The following is a 27,741-nucleotide window of genomic DNA, read 5'->3' as shown; positions in this document are numbered from 1 at the left end:
TAAATAGCCAAGGAAAGAAATGTTAAGAAATCTTTGTAGGGCCAGAATCCTAAATCTAATAGTTATTTTGTAATACTGTTTATCATGGAAATTTAGAAACACATACAGAAGTAAAGAGAGCAGTATACTGAACATTCATGTATCCGTCACCTAGCTTCAATAATTATCAACTCAAGGCTATTCTTGTTTCAGCCACACCTCCACTCACTCCTCCCACCTTACTCCTGCATTACTTTAAAGCAATTTCAAGATGTCTTACAATTTCATCTATAAATATTTCAGTATATACAACTATAACTGTATACATATATAAAACTTGAAAAAAATCATCATTATCCAGTCAGTATTCAAATTCTCCCAAACTTATCATAAACAGTTTTCTACAGTTTGTTCAAATCCAACATCCATAGATTGTAACTGGTTGATAGCTTAAAGTTCTTTTAATCTACAGATTCCCTCTACTCCCTAGGAAATCCCATAGAATTTCCCACATTTGGGATTGTGTTAACTCTCTCTCTGTCTCCATGATGTCATTTAACATATGTGTTCCTTTGCCCTCTCTATATTTCCTGTAGTATACTGGTAGTTAGATGCAGAGGCTTGGTTAGATCCAGATTTGATATTTTGGCAAGAACATTTCATTGGTAGTCTTGTGTACTTACACCAAAAAGCACTCATGTCTGATTGTTTCTCTTTCATGATACTAGGAGTCACTGATGATTACTGCCTAGAGTTATTAATCTTCACAGGTTACAAAGTGATAATATTATAACTCTATCTCCTCCTTCACTTATTAGTTGGAATGCTTTTTATAAAGTATAGTTTTGATATTTATCACCTATGGCCTCCTCTAACAGACTAGCTTGTTTAAAAATAGAATGGAGGAGGGTTTAATAAAGTATTTATCAGCTTTGAGAAAGATATGACTAAAGACATAAAAAAGAACTAGAGAATTAACCAAGCAAAATTTAAAAGATGAGGGGATGGTAATAACACAACAGGGAGAAGAAATTATACAGAAATTATATCACTCTGAAAAAGAGGAATTCATATCTTTCAACCTTCAGAATTTTCACTCTCTGATTTGAGAAATAATGATTTAAAGATTTGCCTAAGGAAATATTTGCAAATAAGCCTATTAACAAAGGTGAAGTAGCTTTAAGGGAAGTGTAGCTGGCTGATCATCAAGCATCCTGACAAGGGCATCTCTTTGGTTAATTTCCCAAAATCTGGTGTATGTCCTGTAGTCTTGCAAATTCAGATACCTAGTTTTATCGGCACATCTAAAGGTGAACTTGATTTGCAATGACTGAGCAAAGACTGATATTTTTAAATAGAAGGCCAATTACTCAATTTATTAAAAGAAACACAACAGTCAAGTGGCAAAGACACCTGCACTTCTTGGAATCGATACGTTTTATTATGGAAATGTTCATTCACAAAAGTAGGGAGAAGAATGATATTAATAACGAACACCCTCACTATGCCCTGATGCACTTAACCCTTGGCTTCAACAATAATCACCATTTCCCAGAATGTTTCATCTGTATCCCTCACTTCAACTAATACATTTATTTTACCTGTTAATACAATTTTTAAAATTTGTTTGATTAATACGTTTTTAACCTGTTGGTAAGCTACTTGGAAAGCCAAATGATCAGACGGTGCTGTGGTGAGTACAGAGACACAACACAAAGACTTGAGTAGTCTTAAGAATCTCTCAGCTAAGACAACGGTTCTGCCAAGGAAACAGAAATGCTTCTAGAGCAGAATCCTCTCCCACCTTGATTGTGCTTGAATAGGCAGTACAAACCCAGGGTGTCTCTTTGGGATCCTTTTTTATCATTCTAATATTCTCCTTCTATTTTAACTAGTGTTTTCCATATATGGTAGAATAAAATTACTCATATTACAGTTCCAATCTGGTTCTGCCTCCCTGAGACTACACCGATCCATCTCAAACAATGCCCCCATACTCTAAAAGCCACACTTTTCAAGCTTGTCTCTGGTTTCTTTGGAAGGGTAAGAAATCCCTATGGACAAAATATCTCAACTGTGTCTACTTGAAAAAAACACAAAATTTCAAAATATGTTATTGTCCTACCCATTCCTTGAAAAGACCATGTTTTGAGTGAGTAGGGACCATTTTTTATTTTTAATAAAATTTTATAAGCAAGAGCATTTGAATCTTTGCCGACAGCTTAAAACAGAGAATATTTTTGAGTTTTAAACATATTCAAAAATATTTACACCAAAGAACAAATTTATCGTAGTACATTGGTTAAAAGCACAAACTTTGGAGTCAGAGAGTCTAGTCCAAATCCCAGCTGTGTGACCTTGGGCAAAGTGCTTAATTTCTCTGTGCTTGTTTCCTTATCTGTTAAATAAAGGGTAGTAATAGTATCTAACTGATTTATTCTTTACAACAACTCTAAGGAGGTTATATAAGTAAAGCATTTAGAAGAGTGCCTGGTACACAATAAACATCATGTAAATTTATATACATATAACTGTTACCACTTAAGTATATAAATAACTATAGATAATGCCGTTAGTTATTTACATAACTACATAAATGTGAGTGTTATTTTAAAACACTGTTACAAAAGGCTCAATTTAAACCACCTGAATGATCCCTTGTGAATTAAACAATCTTGTAGGAATTAGAATTGGATCCCTTGTGAACTGTATTCTTGTATGAATTAGAGCTAAAGAGAAAAACCTCAAGATTTGTTAAATAAGGATGTCTGGCATGCCTAAGGTCTAGGGATGCAAAAGAAAAAAAATCTCAAATATATTTTCCTCAGTTTTTGAATGAAGTGTTTGAGTTTGAAAGAATAAGAAACAAGAAATATAGAGAAATGATTACTGAAAGTGGCATTCAGTTGCTCTACATCTATTTTTTTCATTCGCAATTAGAGAGGCAAAAAAGCAATCCTTATGCTCTCAACAGTCAGTAGTTTTGACAGCCCCTTAATAGAAAAAAAAATCATCATTTGAAAGTTTTTAACCACAAGGTCCATATGATTGAAATTGGGGTAGGCAGGTAAAAACTACAATGATTTGCTCGTACTGCTACATAAGCTGGAAAATAACTGTTCAGGGGCAGCTCTACTGCTGGTTCCATAAAGATAACCATCATCAATGGATTTTTAATAAAGAAAGGAGATTAAAGATAGATGCCAAAATTAACAAACTAGAAAACCAACTCATCTGAAGTAAAATATGAATCTGGTTGTAAAACTGTACAAAGTGCTTATGTTAGAAAAAACCCCAACCGTTTGTTTCATTTACTATTTGAACCTTACTTTCAAAATTAAAAATTTCAACATGAAAAGATGTTCATATCTATTTTCTTTTCTTAGTGTCTATTTTTACATTCTGGATCATTTGGGGGAAATTGTTGTACCAATTTGTATAATCATACAAAGGTTTTGTACACATGAAGTTCTCTGACACTGAGATAACGCATGAAATGAGACTGAACTAGATTATCTCTAAGGTTCTCTTTATCTATAACATTCCAATCAATGGAATACAGGTGCAAAAAAAGGGATGCAGAAATTCTATATGTATTGCTGTGGCATAATGGTGATGACAGCAGCAATAACTGTAATGGTGACAGCATGGGTTATACCCATGATCACAGCACCTGTGGCTTACTCTTCCACCCTCTAACGAGTTTGGGAGGCAGGTGCTATCTGTATTATCCCCATTTTATACCCAAAGAAAGCAAGGGCAAACAGGTGGAGTAACTTGTCCTAGGTCACACAGGTAGTTAGTGACAGAGATGGGATTTGAACCAAAGCAGTCTGGTTCTAGAGTTTATGCTCTTAACCAATCAAGAGTCAACAAATATTTACTGAAGTTCTACTGAATTGCTAAGTGAAAAAACCAAGGTGCAGAGCAGGATACAGTACGTGCCCATTTATGTAAAGAAGGGGAAAGAAGAATATATATGTATTTGTCTGGATATACATAAAATATTTCCAGAGATTCAAAACAGTAGCTGCCTCAGAAGAGGGAAACTGATTAGCTGGGGAACAGCAGCAGGAGATCAATTTTTACCTTGTGAACTTTGAACCATAAGAGTGTATGACCTATTCAAAGAACCAAATAAAATTCTATTATCTACATAGGTTAAAGTTAAAACTACCTAATGTCAACATTAACAAGTTAATCCTAGCATTTGACAGACGTTTCAGAATAAAGAACACGCATCATTACTAAGGAACTGAACAGCTGAGAAAGAAGTGGGTAAATGACTGAATCATGTTATAATCTGAGAATAAAATTAAATTGGAATCAGCAAAAATCAGTTTTCAGGAAGACTATAATAGACAAATACTAAGTGGGCCTTATATGCAAAGGAAAGCAAACTGAAGCTTTTCAAGCAGTCGGATTACATTACTCATAATTATCCTCTTTCCTAACATCAAGATTAGAAAGAATACGCTTGAAATCCTGAAGGTAAATACAGCTTTTCTTGCTTTATTTTGCTATATTTGTTTCCACGCAGTTACCATCAATCCCACCAGGGGACACTACAGCTCTACAATTGACAAAGAAGGCTAAGAGTTTAATTTCTGACTTAAAAGGAAATGGCACTCACATTTTTATACTTCCTTACATCTATGGAGGTATAAATGAATTAGATGTTTCTATTTCATGCTGTATAAATTTTAGCACTTATACTTTTGGCCAGTTACTCTAAAATCTTTTAAAATACTATTCGTATAAAAGAAATCCATAGGAATAAAATTAATTTCTGTTTGTTACTGTTCTTACATCCTGCCAAGGCAGCTGGACAAAGTTTTGCCAAATTTGGAGGGCCTGTCTGGAGACAAGTCTTACTTAAAATATAAACTACGTGGCACATTCCAAGTTCACTCTGAGGGGCCCTGGGAGGCATACCAACTCACTTTTTATTCTGTACTGAGCAGCATGGCATGTAATTTTAAAGACTTGACAAACTGAGTTCAGAAATTTTCATTTTAAAATGTACGCTACTTTATGGAAGGTGGAAGATGTGTAGGGGTGCAGCGGGGGAGTGTGACAAGCCTCGAATGTTCATCAACTTTTCAGTGACTAAGTTAAAATTTTCCCCCCACTGTGGATGCGCTTTAGAAATTATAAAAAATGCCTCTATAAAGACCAATAGATCTTAGATCTGCATTAGTAAGAGGTAAAAACAAAATAAAAATTTTGAGAGTCTCAAAATCAGTCTATAACGGATAACCTCTCAAGAACAACAGAGTCCAAAATGAAGAATGTCTGCCAGCCAATCAGGAAAGGCAGGCTCTTTTAAGTCAAAAGAGATTGGTGCCCACAGGAAGAAACATCTGAACACTCAGTTTCAACTCCTCTTCCAGGCAATGGAAACTGAGGTCTAAAAAGTGGGACTCAGGGTTGGCCCCGTGGCCGAGTGGTTAAGTTCGCGCGCTCCGCTGCAGGCGGCCCAGTGTTTCGTTGGTTCGAATCCTGGGCGCGGACATGGCACTGCTCGTCAGACCATGCTGAGGCAGCGTCCCACATGCCACAACTAGAAGGACCCACAACGAAGAATATACAACTATGTACCGGGGGGCTTTGGGGAGAAAAAGGAAAAAAATAAAAAAATCTAAAAAAAAAAAAAAAAAAAGTGGGACTCAGGGGGCCGGCCCCGTGGCCAAGTGGTTAAGTTCGTGCGCTCCACTTCAGCGGCCCAGGGTTTCGCTGGTTCGGATCCTGGGCATGGACATGGCATCGCTCATCAGGCCACGGTGAGGCAGCATCCCACATGCCACAACTAGAAGGACTCACAACGAAAATACACAACTATGTACTGGGGGGATTCGGGGAGAAAAAGCAGGAAAAAAAAAAAAAGACTGGCAACAGTTGTTAGCTCAGGTGTCAATCTTTAAAAATAAATAAATAAATAAAATGAAAAATTAAAAAAATTAAAAAGTGGGACTTAAAAGGCACATGAGAAAGGTCTGTCCTTTTATACTCAGTTGGAACCCAAGTCTAGCATGAGGGCTGCTGGGCAACCTGTTGGACGGGGTAGGATACACATGCTTGTAGGTGCTGGAGACAGAAAAATGGTAGTTCCACATTGACTTTGCTAAGGAACCTAACATCAATTTAACGTCTGAACATTAAATTTAATGCAATTCCAGTTTAATGTCACTATTAGAGTCATGAAAAGGTAAAATAATACTGTAACCATTATTGAGCCACCAAAAGTTCCTGAAAAGTGTATTAACTGAATCAGCTCAAAAACATCTAGACCCTAGACATTTAGAAAATAACATCAGGGCCATCCTTCCACAGAACATTTCAATGGGGCATGGTGAAAGAAAATCACTGGTTAGATCCCATAAACAGGTGATTCCCTCCAATAAACCCTTTGCTTTCAAACATTCAAGGTTCCCATGACCATTAATAAAGCTTCTGAACTGCAGACATTGATTTGCGACCAAGCATCTTTCACACGGGTAACTCTTATGCAATGTTTTATGTTTTTCATTTTCTCCTTAGAATTATGATTTAGTTTTTGAACAGAAAAATTTCCTAGACAATTCAGTTCCTTCATCTCAGTACCAGAGGTCAAGTCATAAAACTATCAATGTACTTATATTTCTGCAACAATAAATTAATGACCAAATCAATTAATGTTTACGACTTTTGGCTTATTCCATTACAAATTTAAAATATGCTTATGGTAAGCATACTTTTATATATACAAATGTGCATATTTATCTGCATATACAGTCTATCAAAAGGGATGACCTACTATAGAGTTCACTAGAATTTTTGTCTTCTTACCAGGCTTGATGAGAAGAATCATTTCTTAACACATTCACAGGAACCTTAATCTCACCTAAGAAAACATCTTGGACCAGGTTTCCATTGTTCCACAAGTCGATCCTGAAAATTTTAAACTGGTTTTATTTTTTGCAAACTATGTTTAAGAGAATGCACGTCACCAAACAGCTTCAAATTACTTTGATTTATATTATAGCATTAATTTTACATGCTTAAAAGTGAGATGTTAGCATTGTATATACCTCACTATCTAAACAAAGAAAGCAAAATACTGCAGTAGCTTTTATCTATAAGCATAGAAAGTAACTATTTTAAATATCTAAAAGAAAGTACTTAAGTTTCTTAGTTTCAAAATGTAAGCTTTATAACTGTAGCAATAAGGACTACAGAAGTTACTTTGTTGAATTTGAGAAAAGAAACCAACACAAGACTAGTGTTTCTTTCTCAATTAGAACCAGTTAAGTAAGATAGGTGATTTAGAAAAAATATATTACCTGATCATTCCAAACATGTGATTAATACACCCTTTAGATGAACACACTGTTAACACCACACCTATTCATGCATTTATAAAACTTTCCCCTCCCAAACGGCATAGATATTTACGACCTAGGAAACAGCAAACTTCAAACACACGCACCTGTTGAATTATCTTACAAGACTTCTTACCTCACTGAAATTTCTGTTAGACAGCAGATATGTTAAGAAGAATAAAAAAATTATTTCTAAATTGGCTAATATATAATTATTTCTCTACATATTCTTTGCATCTATTATGATTCAGAAATTTAAGGAGTAATTAAATTTGGGAAAAATTAAAAATATAAAATAGGTGAAAATTAGGTCATCGTTGTTTATAAAATAAATACACCTTGACTATTTCTGCAAAGAAATCAGATTTTGGGGAAAAGATAATTTGGATTTAAATTAGATGCATGCTCCTCTAAGTTTCATCAACCAACTTGCAAAAGAGAATTCTATTAAGCTTGGTTCACTTTTTTCAGTTAAATTTAGGACTTCTTTTGGCACAGAAAAAAGCAATTCTGTAAAACCCCAAGACACGTACCTAATTTCTAGCTTTTCAATGTCCTCCTCTTCTACCTGGAACTGTGACTTTCTGGTGTAACTACTGGATCTGGTTACCTGTAAACAAAATATATTAGTAAAAGAAAAAAATTTTTTAATATCTTTTTCCTACGTGAACCTAAAAAGTTATCATCCCTAAAATGTTCAATTGTGTTTATTATAAACAGGAAAATGCCTAGGGAATGTTTTACACAAAGCTATACAAAAATAGCTATGGAAGTAAGAATAAGGTGGTGTAGAAACATCAAAATGCCCTTCCTTATCAACTCAGTACATAGCCACATTAGCTTCTCTGGCTCATATGTAATCTGTTGGTGACTCAAAGAGTAAAGAGTTCTATTTCAGTGAAGCTGCACATGCTAAGAACTGTTGGAAGACTTTCCCACATTTCTCAAGATACCAATGCCACTCTGCCACTTCCTTCTCACATTTTTACTGAAAATATCAAGGCCATTGGCAGGAACTTCCTCAATTACCATCAACCTGAACGTGTCCATTCCCACTAAGGCCCTTCTACCTGATGAGTTTCTCCTCCTCCTCTGAACAAGAGGATGAGATGACCCTCCTCTTTTCTAAGACTACTCCACCCACACACAGTACGCAGGAAGTATGCAGTAAGTGTTTGCTCTATTTTAATTACAGCTTTCTTTACAAGCTTGTTCACCTCACTCAAGTTTAAGAAAAATTCTCCCCTTAAATTATGGTCTTCCTATCTCTTTCCTTTCACAGACAAATATCTCAAAACTGTAATCCATACTTACAGCCTCCACTTCCTCACCACCCACGCACTACAGTAACTCTTTATAATCTGGCTTCCTCACAGATCACCCTCCTAAAACCCCTTTCTTAATCACCAAGTCTGATGATGAATTCTTAGTTCTCACCTTCCTTGACCCCTCTATCTGAACGAGTTATCATACAATTATACCTCCTTTTCCAGAGATCCTCTTTTCTTTGAATTTACCCAGGCATTATCCTGGCAACCTTCTGCTCTCTTTGCTTCTTCCTCTGGTACCTCTTCTTCCTCAGAACCTAAAAATGTGGGTTTTCTCCAAGGCTCTCTTTTATTTTGCTCTAAGAGTTGCACAGTGCTGCACAGTTTACAAAGTGCTTTCACATCCATTATCTCCTTTGTTCATCAGAATGCTGCTCTGAGCAGGCAGGGCTAGATTTATTATCCTTGCTTCGAAAATGAGGAAGCTGAAGTACAGAAATTAAGAGACATCTCAAAGCTGAATACCTAGTAACTGGCAGAACTGAGCTTCTTCATTTTTCTCCCTTATTGTACACCTGGACTTTCCTGACTCTCGGTAAGCGGATCTTGAGTCTTTACCTACAACCACCATCATCTTAACTTTCAGTAACGAACTGTCTATTGGAGGATTTTACACATCAGACCTTAAGCTCATTATGCCCCAAACTGAATCACTTAAGTTTTCCTTCTTCTTAACTTTTCTATTTTTCCAGATTTAAAACCATGAGGACAACACTTAACTCCTCCTTTGTCTTTTGTTCAATAACCAATTCGTCATCTTGCCCTTTGCAGTTTCTTTCTCACCGGGCCCTTCCTCTCTATTTCCATGACTCTCTTGGATCAGACATCCCTCCATTTTTTTATTAACACCTAAACTACAAAGTCTCTCTTGATCTCTGTTTTCTCTCTTAGCCATCTGCCCCACAGATCATGGTTAATTCTTCCCAAAAAACTGCGTCATGACTCTCACCACTTTCAGGCCCAGTAACATTCAATGGCTAATATTTAAGCACCTCAGCCAGGAATTCAAGGCCTTCCATCAGTTTGTCCTCTTTCATCTTTCTAAGCTTAGTTCTCATTATTCCCTTACACAATCTTTCAGTTAAACCACTACTTGCTATTCTTTGGACATAACTTTCTGCTTATCTGTCTCTACCTCTCTGCTCAAGATGCTCCTTCTCTCTAATACTCTCCTTCCTCTGACTCAACTCAGCTGGAGCAGAGCGCATCTGACCTCTCTGGTATCCAGCTGCATTTTACTGCTGTGTGTATGTGGGCATGTGGGCACTTTGCATCTTGCTCTAGCGAGAGGACAGAGGTTGAACCTTATCCTGATAATCAGCTCAATTAAAGGCCTTCTGAATGTTTCAAGGCCTAATAGGTATGCTTGCATATAGCAAGCAGGTTGGGCCTTGAGTTTCAAAGGGCCATCTGCTTGCTGCAAGTTGTCCCTTCTTTGTTATCTCCAGACTAGACGTAATAGACATTAACAATGTAGGACAACTGAACTAAGTCCTTAGCCAGGAAATGGAAACGTCTCACACTGCTACATTTTCTTTTGTTTTTCTTTCTCCCTTGCCTCATACCCCCACAATTTTTTCTACTTCAGTTTTGGCATTTTCTTCAACCTGTGTTCCTTTATTAAAGCACAGTAATCAGTCATGGCTAGATGTGCCCTTACGCTCTCCACTTTGAAATATCAAGAAAAACACAAAAGAAAAAACACAAAATGTAACTTTTTTCCAAATCTTCTATACATGTTAATTTCAATTGCAATACGTTCTATGGTTAGAACACAATCTTTCAGAATAGAGTTTCACTTTTTTTCCTGTAGCTTTCAAATAATATGAAAAAGGATTTATTTAACAAATGCTCCACAGTAAAGAACTCCAAGGCACTCTAATTGCAGCAACTTCAAGGCAGCTGAAGATCTCTATGAAAATAAGCACGTGTCCATGGAGTGAATTAGCTAAAAAGAATTTACTAACAAGGACTTAATCATATAGTACTTTACAGTCTCAAAGCATTCTCACACTTGGGTCTCATAAAAACTCCATGACTTAGGTAGGGCTGCTACTGTTTTCTCTTACAGAATTATGCTTTCACAAGATAAGACACTTCAGTCTCACATTTAGTGATTTGTCCAAAGTCAAGTGAGACTAGAACTTCGATCTACCACGGGACAGCACACTTACTTCACTAGTGGTTTTCAAACAGCACTCTGCAGAAGAGTCCTGTGGCCACTCTGTGTGAGGTGGGGGTTTGGATAAGGAGTGGGATATGGAGGAGGGGGTGATACTGAGGATGACTGGGGAGTGGATGTGGCCCTAAACCTCCCCAACCCCAAACCAATCAGAGTTCTGCCTTTATTTGTTTTATATATCGGGCCTCTACTGCATTACACCATGGTGCTACTGCTTAGTTACGTTAGAGAGCTCTCATAGAGAGAAATGCTTAGCTACGTTAGTCGATAAAATGATTACTATGGCCATGGTTTGAAAAGAGAAGTCAACCAGCATTCAATACTAAATAATCAATGTTAACATTTATATAAAACAAAAAGTTACCTCAAAATAAAAGATTTCATTAAACTGCGGATTGCTTGTTTTCTTCTTTACTTTTGTCTTCTTTTGGTCATTCCTGTTCCAATGTGGTAGAGTTTTACCTTGTAGAACTTAATAGCACACAATTATAAAACATGCTATTTCCAACCAGGGAGCCTGACCTCTGTTTAACTGTTAAGATGACTCAGGGAAGACTGTGGTTTTAAATACTACTTGGGGAAAAAACTGAGTATCTAAAAACTCCAATCAAAGAAATACAAGTTTTGTATATCCTATACATGACAAGATTGTACTATTCTCTCCACGGTTATATTAGATTGACTGCCAAGCTTTCTTCATAGAATAACATTCTATGACACAAGCAACTCAGAATAAATGGCAGAAGGAAGACAAGTGAGATTCAGAGTACCTTTATCTATGTTGAAAAGTACCTGAGGAACATGAAAAGCATTCTTAACTCAGTTTACTTCTTGGGGTTCAGCTACAACAGTAGCTTCTTAAAAAACTTTTTTTATTTTGAAATAATTACAGATTCAGGGAAAGCTGCAAAGAAATGTACAGGAGAGTCCCACGCAGCCTTTCCCCAGCCTCCCCCAATGTTAACATCTTACACAACTATAGTACAACATCAAAACCACAAATTCTTATGCCAAATAGTTTCTATCTGTATGTTACTAAACAATTACAGTAAAGACTTTGCCTGTCAGGTACAGATTAGAAACAAAAACAGCTCCACTAGGCTAAACATTTTTAACATGCAAAAATAAATCCCTTTGATAATATGAATGTTACAGGATGGAGTATCTGCTTTTAAATTTAAAACCATCTATAATTATAATAGCATACTATTGTCTAAGCACCCAATCGGTACCGGGCACAGTGCCAGTACTTTATATACACATATACAAATACATTTTTCAAAGTGACTTATTGGTGATTTTCTAAAAAATAAGAATACCTAGAGAGCTTGGGGTTGGCGAGAAGGGGTGTGTGTCTGGTGTGTGGATGTATGTGTTTGTGTAGAGGGAACATTGTGTTCTTTGTTTCCTGATTCTAAACCTTTGTAGACAAATTTCAGACAAGTCAGCCTCCAAAAGAAACCATAATGAAATTATAAAATATAAAATATTACAAAGTGCTATAACTTTTTTTTATAAATTATCATAAGTAGTTTAAGTCAATGATATGGTGCACTTCACCATGTTCTGATACTTCAGCGGTTTACCTATAGCTTGGAATTCTCTTCTGCAGAGCACAGATCCCACGAGCAGAAAAGGCATTTTTAGTCCTGAGCTAATTTACAGGTAAAAATATGGCAACTGCCTTGTTATTCTGAGCTAGCATTTGTTAAAACAGACATTTGAAAGCAGGAAGGCTGATGATGAATGATGAAGGACAAGTTGATGTTTTGAAGTAGACATTACTATAAAACTGAGGCTGCTCCCCACAGCCTAAGAGTCTGGCGATGTGAAATGGCACCCAGCTTCTTTCCGTAAAAATAAGACTTGGCTGTTCACAAGTGTATGGCAGAACTCACTACAGATTTTCTTTCAAAGCATTCATTACTTTGTGTCATAAATAGCTATTTAGTATTTGCTCTTAGAACCTTAATATTGTAACTCTTAAATCAAACTTTAAAACTTAAAAATCTAACAATAATTCGATAAACATTACCTAGAAGGGCCCACTAGAGAAACTGTTGCATAAGGGTCACAGCTTTGTCCATTTATGAGAGGCAACCCATGGCATGCCTTGATGCTAAGGAAGAATAAAAGAAAATTAACATATTATACTCAAGTTAAGCAACATAAAACATTATCTTTAAATACAAATTAATATATTCAAAGGTTAAAATCGTTTTCCACATGCCTGCAGCTGTATGCCTATATACTACCTACCCCGAATATACATATATATGCACTTATTTACCTATGCTATATTTCCAAAATAAGACTAAACAGGAATGCCATAATTAGTACTGATACTAATATTAAATAATATTAATATTAAATAATATTATTAAATAATAATATTTAACACACACACCCCACTAAATATCCAACAAGGTACATCTTGTGGTTTGACAATATATCAAAACTGCCGTGGCTTCTAAAAAGGAAAAGAAAGCAGTATGAACCTTAAAGGAGAAACTACCAACCGAGCCAGATCTATAGCATCATATCCTCTGCTAAAGCATGAATGAGAAACAAGGAAACAACTGTGGTTTCCACTTCAAATCTGATTCATACAAAATTCTGTAACCTTTCATTCTGATTCTCAGTAACAGCTTCTGCATCATTCTGTAGAAAATGTTTAGACCATTAAAACCAAGGTCATCCAATCCACTCCATGGGTAATAGTCATTGGTATTTACAGAGAACATGGAATCTGACAAGGATTTGCTACTCAAATTTTCTCACTAAATATTACTGAGTTCACAAATTTAGTTTAACATCTAAGGGTCTGAATTTCCTAATGCCTAAGAGAAACTCATGAGTGTTGCTGAAAAGTACTCTTGGTTGAAAGATGTGGGATATTGAGCAACATCCTTTTTTCTCTCCACAACCCACAGATCACATATGTGGGGGAAGTGCAAATTGTGCGCTGCCGAGTAAAGAAAGAAATGATAATATGACTCATTTCTGTTAAACTGGGTATCAAAAATCAAATTTAAAACATTTCTGAAACTAACCAAAGAAAGCACAAGCCAACACAATAATTCCTGTTATCAATGTTAGGCTCAGGTACAGTCAAATTTTCCCACTGTACATACTCTTTGAAACTTACACTTCTCAGGCTAAACCTCAAAATGATATCTGACTTTTAAACAGCATTTGCAGTTTACTACGTATTTTCACAAAATGCACCTAATTCTCACACGTGCCTTTGAGAAGAATATCATCATGTCATTTTAAAGAAGAAAGTAAGGCTCAAAAAGGTTATGTGAGAAAGTAACAAAATAAGGCTGAAAGAGGTAATATAACTTCATAAGAAGCAGGCCAAGACTCAACTTCTACTTTCTTAACTCAAAGCCCAGCATCCTTCTACATTCGCACTGTGCCTGAATATATTGTATTACTCTCCTTGTAATAAGAAATTTATCTCCTGTAAATACTAATTATGAGAAGCCTTAATATAGAAATCCACTATAATTTTATGAGGTATAAGAAAACTGAGAAAAACGCAGTTCAGTATATAAAGACTTCTGTAAGAACACTCACAAACCAAAACAATGTCAATGAACGAAACATATGAGTCTATAAAAGTCATCAGAAGCATTCAATTTTTAAACGTAAGACAGTTGAAAAATTGTTTTTTATAACAAACAAGTAATATTATTAAATATAGGTTATTTTACTTGCTATATATATTATGAAATATTATTTTTCTAAGTATGTAGGATACAGGCATTCTGCTAACTGGTAAATCAAGCAATTTCACATCATAAACATGAATGAGCAGAAAAAAGGCTGAAAACAACCTTAGTATACTAAATTACCTTTTCTTTACATATGACATATAAAGCATTTGATATTAATACATTGTCTAGAAATTACAAAGGAAAATAAATTTAGTCCAAACTTGTTTATAATACAAAATGATCTAAATCTTTCCATAGTTTTCTTTTTTAAATGATGTAAACAAATGTTAACTTGAATGTCCAGCCAAGATGGAGTAACAGGGAATCGATTTACCCTCCTATCTGAAACCAAAAAAAAAAAAATGGAAAAAATCAGCAGCACAAAACAGTGTTCTCTGAAGGGGGAATAAACAAGGTGAGCCCTCCAACTGCCTCAGCTTACTGCTACATGGTCTCCCTGAGAGGAAGAGAGAGAGCTGTCAGTTGGGGAAAGCCAGAGACAGGAGTTCTCAGGCAGAGTAACAGAGGAGAGAGCTGCACAGAGAGAAAGAAACCTCCGGAGAGCTACAAGAATCCCCCCAGTCTTCAGCCGAGTGCTGATAGGCACATACACATGAGGAATCTAACTGAGCTAGGTAAAAGAGCAACTCCTCTTGAAGAGAGCAGCGGGAACAATTCCTGAAACCCCCAATAGCTAGCAAGAGGTCCCACTGGCCACAGTAGAAAATCTGGCAATTCATAGGCACTGCCTCAGTGGTGGAAAAATGTAAGCCCTAGACTAAAGATCACTCTTGTTCCATCTAAGAAAGCTTAAAATCAAACTGCTACCAAGTAACTTAACTAAGTCCTCAAGTGTATTTGTAGGCATACAAAAATATCCAGCAACTTCACAATGCCTAGCATCTAACAGAAAATAACCAGGGATGCAAACAACCAAGAAAATACAGTCCATAATGAAAAAGAAAAACAAATCAATAGTAACAGAACCAGAAATGACACAGATAATAGAATTCGTAGACAAGGACATTAAAAAACAGTTTAACTATATCTCATATGTTTGATAGAGACATAGAAGACATTAAAAACTGAAAGTCTAGAGATGAAAAACACAAGGTCTGACATGAAAAATACACTGAATGGGATTAACAGGATACTATATATGGCAGACGAAAATATTAGTAAACTTGAAGATAGAGTAATACATATACACATTAAATAGTGGAGATTTTTAGACTGGACAAAAAAGCAAAACCTAACTATATGCTGCCTATAAGAATCTCACTAGAAATACAAAGATAAAATTAGGTTAAAAGTAAAAGAATGGAAAAATATATACCATGCTAATACTAACCAAAAGAAAGACGATTCTATGGGTAATAACAACCCAAATGTTCATCAATTGTGGTCTGGTTGAATAAATTATGGTAAATCTCTATATAGTTGTCAAAAAGAATGAGATAAATCTGTATTCTCTAATTACTCTGATATGGAGTGATCTTTGGGATATATTATTAAGTGAAAAAAGCCAGCGAGAACATTTCACTTTGTGTAAGAATGGGGTGAGAAACATTAATATGTTTTTATTTTTATTTATATGTGTGTGTATATGTATTTGTTTATATTTGCAAAAAATACTGGAAAGACAGACCAAAACTTTTAAAGATAAGAGTTAGGTGGGTAGAGGGTTGGAAATGGATGCGATACTTCTCCAAATATACCTTATATAGTTCTGACTTTGGAAACACAGAAAACTATTACATTTCAAAAGTAAAATTAAATTTAAGAAGCAATCCTAAAAAATAAAAAAATAAGAAAACCCTGAGAAAGCACTAAAAAAGAGAGAATTATCTCAAGGGACTAGAACACAGTATTTTGGCTCTATATTGCTAGTGATATATTTCTTAGAACAAGTAGAGCAGTAAGACCTCTTAAACTTCATTCAATAATCTAATTGTCAGTGGTAACATTGGTATTATTTTGAATCTGTTTTCCATATCTTATAAGATAATGTAAATAAAAAAGCTAATGTTGTTAGGGATTAAGATTTTCAAGGTAAGGGGGAAAAGATACAAGTCTAAAATCAAAGTTAGATTAAAAAATCTTAAAATACTAACTTTAAATTAGAAACATAAAAAAAGCAAAGCCAGCCAGCCAGCCAGAGTGGCTATAATAATATCAGACAAAGCAGACTTCACAAAAAAGAACATTATAGGGACAAAGAGGGTCATTTTATAATAATGAAGAGTTCAACTTATCAAGAGGACATAACAATCCTAAATGTTAAGTGCCTAACATGAGAGCTTCAAAACAAAGGGAAGCGAAAACTAATAGCAACGCAGGGAAAAACAGACAGATCCACAAATAGTTGGAGATTTCAACACCCGTCTCTCAATAACTGATAAAACAAGTTGACAAAAAAATTTTAGACACTGTCACCCAATCTGACATAATTAACATTTATAAGAAACACTCCACTCACCAAAAGCAGAAATACATTGTTTTCAAATGCACGTAGAAGATGGCCCCAAACTTTGGGGCTGAAAAACAAGTCTTGGTAAATTTAAAAGTATTCAAATCATACAAAATATGTTTATAACAGTGGAATTAAAATAGAAATCAACAACAAAGAGACACTTGGAAAATCCTCAAATATTTGCAAACAAAATAACTTACTTCTAAATAATCCATGGGTCAAAGAATAAAACAAAAGAACTATTTTGAACTGAATGAAAATGAAAACTCAGCATATCAAAATTTGTGAGATGCAGCTAAACTAGTACTTAGAAGAAAATGGATATCACTATACACCTACATTAGGAAAGAAGAAAGATTCCAATCGCTGACCTCAGTCTCCATCATAAGAAACTTAAAAATGAAGAGCAGACTAAACCCAAAGTAAACAGAAATAATACAGAGTGGAAATCAATAAAATAGAAACCAAAAATATATATAACAATCAATGAAATCAAAAGCTGTTTCTTTAGGAAGGTTGTTAAAATTGATAAAGATCTAGCTAGACTGAGTAGGAAAAAAAGAGTGAAGATATTATTTACCAATATTAGGAATGAGCAGCATGGCATCACTATAAAGTCTACAGATAACAGATAAAAAGAAATAATGTGAACAACTTTATGCCAAAGAATTGGACAATTCAGATTAAACATTCAAATTCCTTGAAAGATACACGTTATCAAAGATTACTAAAAAACAAAAAATCTAAGCTATAAAACTATTAAAGCAACTGAATTCCTCGTTAAAAAATCTTCCCATCAACAAACAAAACCAAACACTTCAGGCCGAGATGCCTTCACTGGTGAATTCTTACACTAATCATGTAAAAAATAAATTATATCAATTCTATTATGCTAAGCGAGATAAGCCAGACTGAGAAAGACAAACACCATATGATTTCACTCATATGCGGAATATAAACAAGTACTGGGACAAAGAAAACAGTTCAATGGTTACCAGGGGGAGGCGGGGGGTGGGGGGGGGGGACTGGGGGTGAAGGGGAGCACTTATGTGGTGACAGTCAAGAAATAATGTACAACTGAAATCTCACATTGATGTAAACTATTATGAACTCAATAAAAAAATAAAAATAAATTATATCAATTCTATAAAAACTCAGAAAACTGAACAGGAGAGAATACTCCTCAATTCATTCAATGAGGCCATTATTACCCTGATTCTAAAACCAGACAAAGACCTTACAAGAAAAGAAACTACAGACCAACATCTCTCATGAACACAGATGCAAAAATCCTTTAAAAATTTTAGCAAATCAAAGCCTACAATATATAACAATGATAATACCACATGACCAAGTGGAAGGTTGTCCTAGAAACGAAAGGTTGGTTTAAGACTCAAAAATCAACCAACAAAATTCACCATATTAACAGACAAAAACAGAAAAAGCATAAGATCATTTGAATATCCATCCCTGATAAAAATTCTCAGCAAACTAGGAACAGAGGGGGAACTTTCTCACCCTAATACAGGACAGCTAACATTATACTTAATGGTAAAGAACTGAATGCGTTCCCTCTAGGAAAAGGAATAAGTCAAGGATGTTTGCTCTCACAACTTCTATTCAACATCATACTGGAGGTTCTAGCCAGTGCAATAAGGCAAGAAATAGGAACATAAGGTGTCCAGACTGAAAAGGAAGAAGTAAAACTGTCTATTCACAGAGGACACAATTGCTCATGTAGAAAATCCTATGGAGTCTACAAAAAAGCTAGTAGAACTAAAAAGTGAGTGTAACAAGGTTGCAGGATTCAAAAAGATATTTTTAAAATTTTTATATGCTAGCAACAACCAACCGTATTTTCAACTTGTCTCTTCTCTCTCTTTCTCCTGAGGTCTGCTCCCTCAGTCTGTTTCTCTAATATAAAAATCACTGCCTAGACCTCATGTTACCCTGTACCTATCTAATTTTTCTGTTTCTCTCTCCAAATTTCTTGACCTCCCATTCACTCCTCACCCTATTGAAATCTACACTTTTTATACATTTGTCATTCCATGGAAACTCTCCTCGCTGAGGTCCCCTCAGTGCCAAATGCTATCCATATTTTTCAGGACTCTTCTTATGACTTCTTGGCTGCATGCAATACCTCTGATCACTCTCTCCTTGAAATTCTTTTTTCTCTGGGTTTCCTTGGCCCTCATTCTCCTCATTTTCCTCATATCACCTGTTTGTCTACTTCAAGATTTCCTCACATGCTAGTCTATCTCTATTGCTGGATCTGTTCTCAGTCAACTTCTTTCTTTACACTATATAACCTCCCTCTAAGCCTATTTCTATCTAACATATCTATTCTTAGGGCCACAACCAACATCAGCTTTACATTTCTATATGAGATCTCACCACAGAGTTTAAGGTTTATATATCCAAATATCTGATGGAAATCCCTACCTAGATGTTCAAGGGCAGCTAAAACTCAACTAATTACCATCTCTTATTAAAGTAGCTCCTCCTCCAGTATTTTCTCTCTGCTGTAAACACCATCTACCCAGTAACACAATTTGGAAATCTAGGAGGCACACATAAATTCCTTTTTCTTCCTTACTTTCTCTGTCTAATCAATCAGTAAGTTTTGGTGAGTCTATTCTTTAAGTATTTCTTCATCCGTCCTCTTTTCTCATGTCTACAACTAGTGCTCTGGCGCAGAACCCATCATCTCTCCCTTGGAGCACCCTAACACCCTTCAAATTCATCTATCAGTTTCTTTTTTTTTTCTTTCTTTCTTTCTTTTTCTTGAGGTAGATTAGCCCTGAGCTAACATCTGTTGCCAACCCTCCTCTTTTTGCTGAGGAAGACTGGCCCTGAGCTAACATCCGTGCCCATCTTCCTCCACTTTATATGTGGGACACCTACCACAGCATGGCTTGCCAAGCAGTGCCATGTCTGCACCTGGGACCCAAACCGTCAAACCCCGGGCCGCCAAAGTGGAACATGCACACTTAACCACTGTACCGCCAGGCTGGCCCCCATCTATCAGTTTCTATGCTTACTGCTGTCACAAATCTGATCTTTCTAAAATGTAAATTTGTCCATATTATTCTATTGTCTAAAATCTTCCAAGAGTTCCATAAGCTCATATAATATGTTTCATAAATTCATATGGTACATAAAAGCCTCCAGGATATAGCTCCAGCCTATTTCACCAATTTCTGACTAATCTTTCACTCAAGTTTCATATACTATGAAACATCAAACTACTTTTAATTATACACACACATACACACAAACACATACTCACCAAGCTGTTTCTTGCCTCCATACTTTTTTTCTAGGCTAGCTACTTTCTATTTATCCTTTAAGAAGACAAATGTTACCTTCTTTCTTCATTTAGTTGTTTCAAAGATTAATTTAGAGCCTATTAAGTGCCAGGCACTAGGATAATGAGGTGAATAAGACAAACATGGTCCCTGCCCTCATGCAACTTAAGAGTCTAATTTAGGAAAAGGTGACAAGCAATAAAGAAAAAATAATAAATAGAAATAGTGGTAAGTACTGTGAAGGAATAAGAACAAGGTGTCCTATTTTAGAATAAGTGATACTTCAGCTGCAACTTGAAGAATGAGAAGGAACTAGCTAGAAGAAGAATGGGAATAAGAACATTCCAGGTAAAAGGAGAAGCAGATGTAGATCTCTGAACTGAGTTTGTCATATTGGAGGAATTGAAAGAAGGCCAGTGGGCATGTGAACAAGAGGAAGTATGCCACAAGATGAAATCAAAGAGGCTGCAGGGTCAGAACAGGCTGGATCTTGTGGGTCAAGATACGGGGCTTCGATTTTATTCTAAATGCAATTAGAAATCACTAAGTGTTTGAGAAGGAGAATGACATGATCTAACTCATGTTGTAAAAGGTTGCTCTGGCTGCTACAAGAGATTGAAGAGTGGAAGACAAGCTAAGAGACTACTGAAACAGTCAAAGTAAGAGATGGTTGGTGGTTTGAAGGAGATGTCAGTAGATATGAAAAACCAGAAAATCCAAGAAATATTTTATAGAATCAATAAGAAATGGATCCAATGTGTGGAGAGAGAGAAGAGAAAAGATAAAAAAATGACTCCCAGATTTCCAGCTTGAGCAATTAGGTGGATGGTAACACCATCTGGTAAGGCTGTGGGGAGGAGCTGGACAGACATGAGAATCAATACTTCTGTTTTAAACGTGTTAAATTTGCAATGTTGTGATACATCCAAGTGGTGTTTCCCAAAAGGCAGGTGGTCATATGAGCCTGCAGCTCAGAAAAAGACCTGGGTTGAAAGTACAAGGTGTAGACAATTTTAACTTTTCATTTTGAAATAATTTCTAAGTTTTAAAAGGTTGTAAAAATAATATATAGAGCTCTTGTATACCCATTATCCAATGTTAACATTCTGTGTAACCAGGTAAAATTATAGAAACAGGAAACTAACATTGATACAATGTTAGTTGGTATTAACTAATCTATAGTAACCTTACTCAAATTTCACCAATGTCCTTTTTCTGTCCAGGATGCAATACAGGATCTCATACTGCATTTAGTGGTCATGTCTTCTAGTCTCCTCCACCTGAGAACAGGTCCTTAGTTTTCCTTCTTTGCCCCATGATCTTGCCAGTACTAACTAGTTATTTTGTAGAATATTCCTTAAATAAACTTGTCAGATGTTTGGTCATGATTAGATTGAGGTTTGCATCTTAGTGTCCTCCTCAACACATCATACCATGTCTCATAAGGGGTGATATTAACTTTGGTCACTCAGTTAAGGTGGTTTCTATCAGATATCTGATGGGGAGATTCTTTGAGACTACGCAAATATGTTGTTTGTTATCATATTTAGGCCCATTTACTTTGCATCCATACATGATTTGTCCCTGCACTAATTATTACTGCAGTGTTTTCCAATGGCGATTTTTTTTAAAAAGAACCTTCCTGTTTAATTATTTATTTACTTATTTTTAAAGATTGGTACCTGAGCTAACATCTGTTGCCAATCTTTCTTTTCTTCTTCTTCTCCCCAAAGCCCCCCAGTACATAGTTGTATATTGTTGCTGTAGGTCCTTCTGGTTGTGCTATATGGGACACCGTCTCAGCATGGCTTGATAAGCGATGCCATGTCTATGCCCAGAATCTGAACCAGCGAAACCATGGGCCACCAAAGTTGAGTGTGCGAACTTGACCACTTGGCTGCAGAGCCGGCTCCCAATGGTGATTTTATATTTCTATCATTTGTCCTACCTTCATTAATTAGAATTCAACTATAAGGAAAAGCAGTCCTTTCTCCTCTATGTATTTATTTGTTTGTTTATTTATATCAGCATTGGCTCATGGATATTTACTTTATCCTACAGGTTTTAACTCATCATTATCATTATTTATTTTGATGCTCAAACTGTCCCAGATTTGTCATTTGAAACTCTTTCAAGTTGGCTTCAATGTCCTTTCTACATGCCCTCATTATTTTTTAATGATCTGGGTTCATCTTGTATTTTCCTTGCACAAGCCCTTAAATGAACCACTGCTAAAAAGGAGTCCAGGTCCATTTTATTGGAGCAGCTCTATCTAATACTGTAGCCATTAGCCACATGTAGTTAGTTAAAATTAAATTAATTAAAACTAGACAAAATTAAAAATTCAGTTCTTTAGTCACACTAGCCATATTTCACGTTTTCAATAGCAGTTATGGCTAGTGGCTACCAATATCCATTAGACAATTTTACTTTGAGAAGTCTGCCTTCAAATGAGAGTGGAGAAATGGGGACAACAGCTACAGAAAAGATGAGGTTTAGGCAGGCATGCTATTTAGGATGGGAGAACCCAGAACATGTTTACACATTGATGAGAACGATCTAAAAGAGAGGATAAAGCGATGGAAGAGAAGGGATAACTGAAGGAGTAAAGTCCTTGAGTAGGGGAAACAGAAGGATTCTAGAGCTCAGACGGAAGAATTCACCCCAAGAAGAGATGGGGAACCTCCTCTACAGTAACATAAGGACAAGAAGATGGATGCCAACACAGGTTTGCAGATTTGGATTCATGAAGATGTGACCAATTTCCAGTCTGTAGTGATGGAGAATCTCACTGGTGTATTAAGAGAAACACAGTGAAACTCCAGGGCAGTTATAAGTACGAATGATCATGAATTTAAAGTAAAATCACTCTGACTGTGTGACTTTCTCCAGCAATATTCAGGCACAGATTGGACACAGAGTAAGAGGTTGAGTTCATTCATATTCGGGTTGCTCCAGATAAATAAGAGGGATGAAGAGTAGAGCAGGGGAGTTTAGGAATCTGCAAGAAAATGATTATAGTGACAGATTATGGAAAAAGACCTAGAGGGAAGTAAAAATAGGAGCAGGTAAGAATGCAGTGAAGATCAATGGATGGAGGTCTTTCTAAAGTTCAAGAAGTGTTGCAGTAGGAAGCTTCCAGGTCTGGAGGATAACAGCAACTGGATATGAACCTTTCCAGACATTACCCCCCAAAAGTGTAAGTTCAGCAAGGATAACAAAGAAAACAAAACATGAAACCATGCCTTCAGCATTACTACAAAACAGAATACTACAAACTCCAAAATATCTCCAAAGTTGAGAAATCCACAATAAATTCCACAAAGCCACTACAGAAGCTCTGCTGCTGCAAGTCAGTGAGTATGGACAGCGGAGTTTTAAGCGAAAAGAAGAGAAAGAAGAAAAGAATCTAGACTAACGTTATGTCCACATAAAGACCTGTTTGTGAACATCTATAGCAGCTTCCTTTGTAATAGCCTCAACCGGAACAACATCGAGCCATGCTGTGGCAGACACCTTACAAATAAAGTAGAGGAAGACAGACATAGCTCAGGGCCAATCTTCCTCAGCAAAAACGGAGGATTGGTGGCAGATGTTAGCTCAGGGCTAATCTTCCTCTAAATAAATAAATAAATAAATAAATAAAATAAAGAAATGAACTGGTTTCCAGTTATAGGACAAGATGAAGTAGATGCATGCCTCCCTATTCCTCCCACTAAGTATAGCTAAAACTCCTGGACATTATATACATAATAAACATAAGAAAACTCTGAAAGGTAAACAGAAGGCAAACCAATTACAGACCCTGGGACCCAAAGAAAGACGGCAGTGAATTCCCTGGGCTTTCTTTTTACTTTATATATCCCAGACTGGGTGCTAGAGAAGCCATCAACCTGGAAACACCAATGGTCATAGACAAAAAATGCCCTAAGAAAAAAACAGCTCTCTCTAGCCAAAGGACCAGAAAGTGGGCAGCTTAGCAAGACAGAAACCCTTTTTAGACAATAACCAACTACTCCAATCAAACACCATGAAAAACACCATGGCTCCACCCTCGCCCCCATCAACAAAGGCCAAAGGTCAAGGAGAGAGCCTTGAAGTCCACCTTTGACAGACTGTAATGAGCCCCTTCCCCCCAAGGTGTCAGTAGAGACCACATGGAGAGCCTGGATTTCCATCCCCACCTAGCAGCAATGAGGCTCTCCTCCTTCTCCACACCAGAGTGGTGTCAGAGAAGGCTGAGTAGGAAGGCAAGACTTCATCACCTTCCAGAGGTAACTAACTCCTCCCAACCATTGTGTCAGTTGAGGCCACATGGAGCAGTAATGAGGCACTCCTCCCTCATCCCAGCTAGAATGGTCACAGGAGAGGACCAGTGTGGAATCAGAACTCCCATTCTTATTCAGCAGTAACAAGGAACTCTTCTCACTCCTCCCCCAAGGATGTGTCAACAGAAGTTAAGTCAGGAATCTGGATTCTACCTCTACCTGACAGTAATAAATAGGCACTCCTCTTCTCCCAGCAGCAAATGTCAGAGAAGTCTAGCTAAAACAGAAGATTTAAACAAGATCCAGAGTCTCACAATATAATACCCAAAAAGTTTAGGATACAATTGAAAACAACTTATCACACTAAGAAAAACCGACAATATTCAACTTAGATGAGAAAAGACAATCAGCAGATGCCAACATTGAGATGATGTGGATGTTGGAATTATCCTATAAGGATGTGAAAGCAGCCATCTTAAAAATGATTCAGGGGCCAACCCCATGGCCGAGGGGTTAAGTTCGTGTGCTCCGCCTTCAGCAGTCCAGGGTATCACTGGTTCAGATCCTGGGTGTGGACATGGCACCTCTTGTCAGGCCACGTTGAGGCGGTGTCCCACACGCCACAACTAGGAGGACCCACAACTAAAAATATACAACTATGTATGGGCGGGATTGGGGGAGGAAAGGCAGGGGGAAAGAAAAAAGAAGACTGGCAACAGTTGTTAGCTCAGGTGCCAATCATTAAAAAAAAAAAGATCTAATGAGCACTTATGAACACATTTGAAATAAGTGGGAAAAAAAAAAAGTTTCACCAAAAAAATAGAAAGTCTCACCAAAGAAATAAAAGATATAAAGAAGAACCAAATGGAAACTTCAGAACTTAAAAATACAGTAACCAAAATAAAAAACCTAATAGATGGGCTCCATAGCAGAATGGAGAGGACAAAGGAAAGAATAAGTGAGCTTAAAGATAGAATAGAAATTACCCAGTATGAACAACAGAGGGAAAATAGACTGGAATAAAAAAGAGCAGAGCCTCAGAGACTATACCAAAAGATCTAACATTCATGCCATTGGAGTCCCAGAAGGAGAGGAGAAAGATGGCAGGGCTGATAAAGTATTAGAAAAATAATAGCTGAAAATTTCCCAGATTTGACAAGACATAAACATACAGACTCAAGAAGCTGAGCAAACACCAAACAGGATAAACCAAAGAAATCTACGCCAAGATACATCATGGGTCAAACTAAAACAGACAGAAGACTAAAGACAAAGAAAAAATCTTGAAACCAGCCAGGGGGAAACAGCACATTGCCTACATGGGAAAAACAGTTTGAATGACAGTGGATTTCTCACCAAAAACCATGGAGGCCAAAGGAAGTGGTACATTTTTCATATGCTGAGGAAAAAGAACTGTTAACCAAGAATTCTATATCCAGTGAAAATATCCTTCAGAAATGAAGCACAAAATCAAGACATTCTCAGATGAAGGAAAACTAAGAGAATGCATCACCAGTAGACCTATCCTAAAAGAATGGGAAGAGGAAATTCTCTAAACATGAAGATAGTGATAAAAGAAGAAATCCTGAAACAATAAGAAGGAAAAAAGAACACAGAAAGAGCAAAATAATGGGTAAATACAATAGACTTAGACTTGCCTTATTTTCTAACCTAAGTTGTGTTAGATGGCTGAAGCAAAAATTATTAACACTGTTTGATGTGGTTCTCAATGTATGTAGAGGAAATATTTAAGATAATTATATTACAAACGGTGGAGGGTAAAGAGATTTAAAAGCTAAGGTTTCCATACTTTATTTAACTGGTAAAATGTCAACACCCATAAATTACAATAAGTTATACATGTACAGTGCAACCACTAAAAAAATTATACCCACAGGAAAAAGAGAAAATAGAAGGACTAGACAACAAAAAATAAAATGGCAGATTTAACCCAAAAATGTCAATAATTACATTAAAAGTAAATGATATAAATTCACTAAATAAAAGACAGAGATTGGCAGAGTAGATTAAAAAAGTGCCCCAATTATATTCTGTCTACAGGAAACTATACACAACAATTGGGTGGATTTGATTGAAAAAAGCTGATCTCAAAAGGTCACATACTATAAGGACAATGGTTATGACAAGAAATAAATGAAATAATACCTAAAAAAGGATGAACTATTGATATATGCAACGATATGGATGAATCTCAAAAACATCACGCTAAGTGAAAGAAGCCAGACACAAAAGACTACATATTACATGACTCTGTTCATATGGCATTTTGGAAAAGGCAAAACTATAGGGACAGAAATCAGATCACAGATGCCTGGAGCTGGGTGTAGGGAGAGGAGATTGAACACATCTCTGAGTAATGCCCTTTGGTATAGTTTTGACTTTTAAAATCATGTTAATATTCTACATATTCAAAAATAGAAGTAAACCAACCAGGATGGGGGAAAACAACATTAAAGTGAATGGAAACAAACCAAACCAATCCAACTAATTGTACTTCAAAGGTATATCATAACCAAACTAAACAGGGGAGAGAATAGTGGAAGAGAACTAATCCAAGTATTTTCACCATATGTTTTCAGTCTGGGGGGAAAAAGCTGCAAATAAATCTTGAACTATTTTTAGTAGGTAAATCCAAACTGAGGAACATCAAAAAAATAACTCGCCTGTATTCTTCAAAGATCTCAATACCATGAAGGACAAAGAAAAGCTAAAAACTATTATAGGTTAAGGAAATTAAAGAGACAAGACAACTAAATGTAATACATGATCTTGCACTGGATCCTTTCTTGGAGAGAAAAAAATATTTTAAAGGACATTATTAGGACAATTGACAAAAGTAAAATATAATAGCTGTTGATTAAAGTATTGAAAAATAACTATAGATTATACTTTTATTATAATAATGTTAAAGGAAACAGACACTGATATATTAAGGGTCATGAAATATGCAACCTTCTTTAAAAAGAGTTCAGAAAAATTAAGCAAATAATATTACATATAGTAAATATATACATATTTATATAGAAACAGAATGTCTCAAAGGACCTGGAGTGTCCATAATTAGGAGAATAAATTACAGTCTGAGCAGCAACAGAA

At 36.1% G+C, this 27,741-nt stretch overlaps 1 protein-coding gene across 1 annotated transcript in view; it reads right to left on the bottom strand.

The window, feature by feature from the left end:
- RASA2 (RAS p21 protein activator 2) overlaps nt 1-27,741 on the bottom strand; it is an 84,614-nt gene that overhangs the window by 30,370 nt on the left and 26,503 nt on the right. Inside the window, exons 5-8 of the mRNA XM_046676762.1 lie at nt 12,886-12,969; nt 11,215-11,287; nt 7,874-7,950; nt 6,808-6,909 (exon numbers count right to left, since the gene is read on the bottom strand). Of these exons, the coding sequence (XP_046532718.1) occupies nt 6,808-6,909; nt 7,874-7,950; nt 11,215-11,287; nt 12,886-12,969 (336 nt within the window). The remainder of the gene's footprint in view (nt 1-6,807; nt 6,910-7,873; nt 7,951-11,214; nt 11,288-12,885; nt 12,970-27,741) is intronic.

Source organism: Equus quagga, chromosome 1 (genome assembly GCF_021613505.1).
Source record: "Equus quagga isolate Etosha38 chromosome 1, UCLA_HA_Equagga_1.0, whole genome shotgun sequence".
Classification (NCBI taxonomy): domain Eukaryota; kingdom Metazoa; phylum Chordata; class Mammalia; order Perissodactyla; family Equidae; genus Equus; species Equus quagga.
This window is presented reverse-complemented; position numbering and strand designations above follow the sequence as displayed.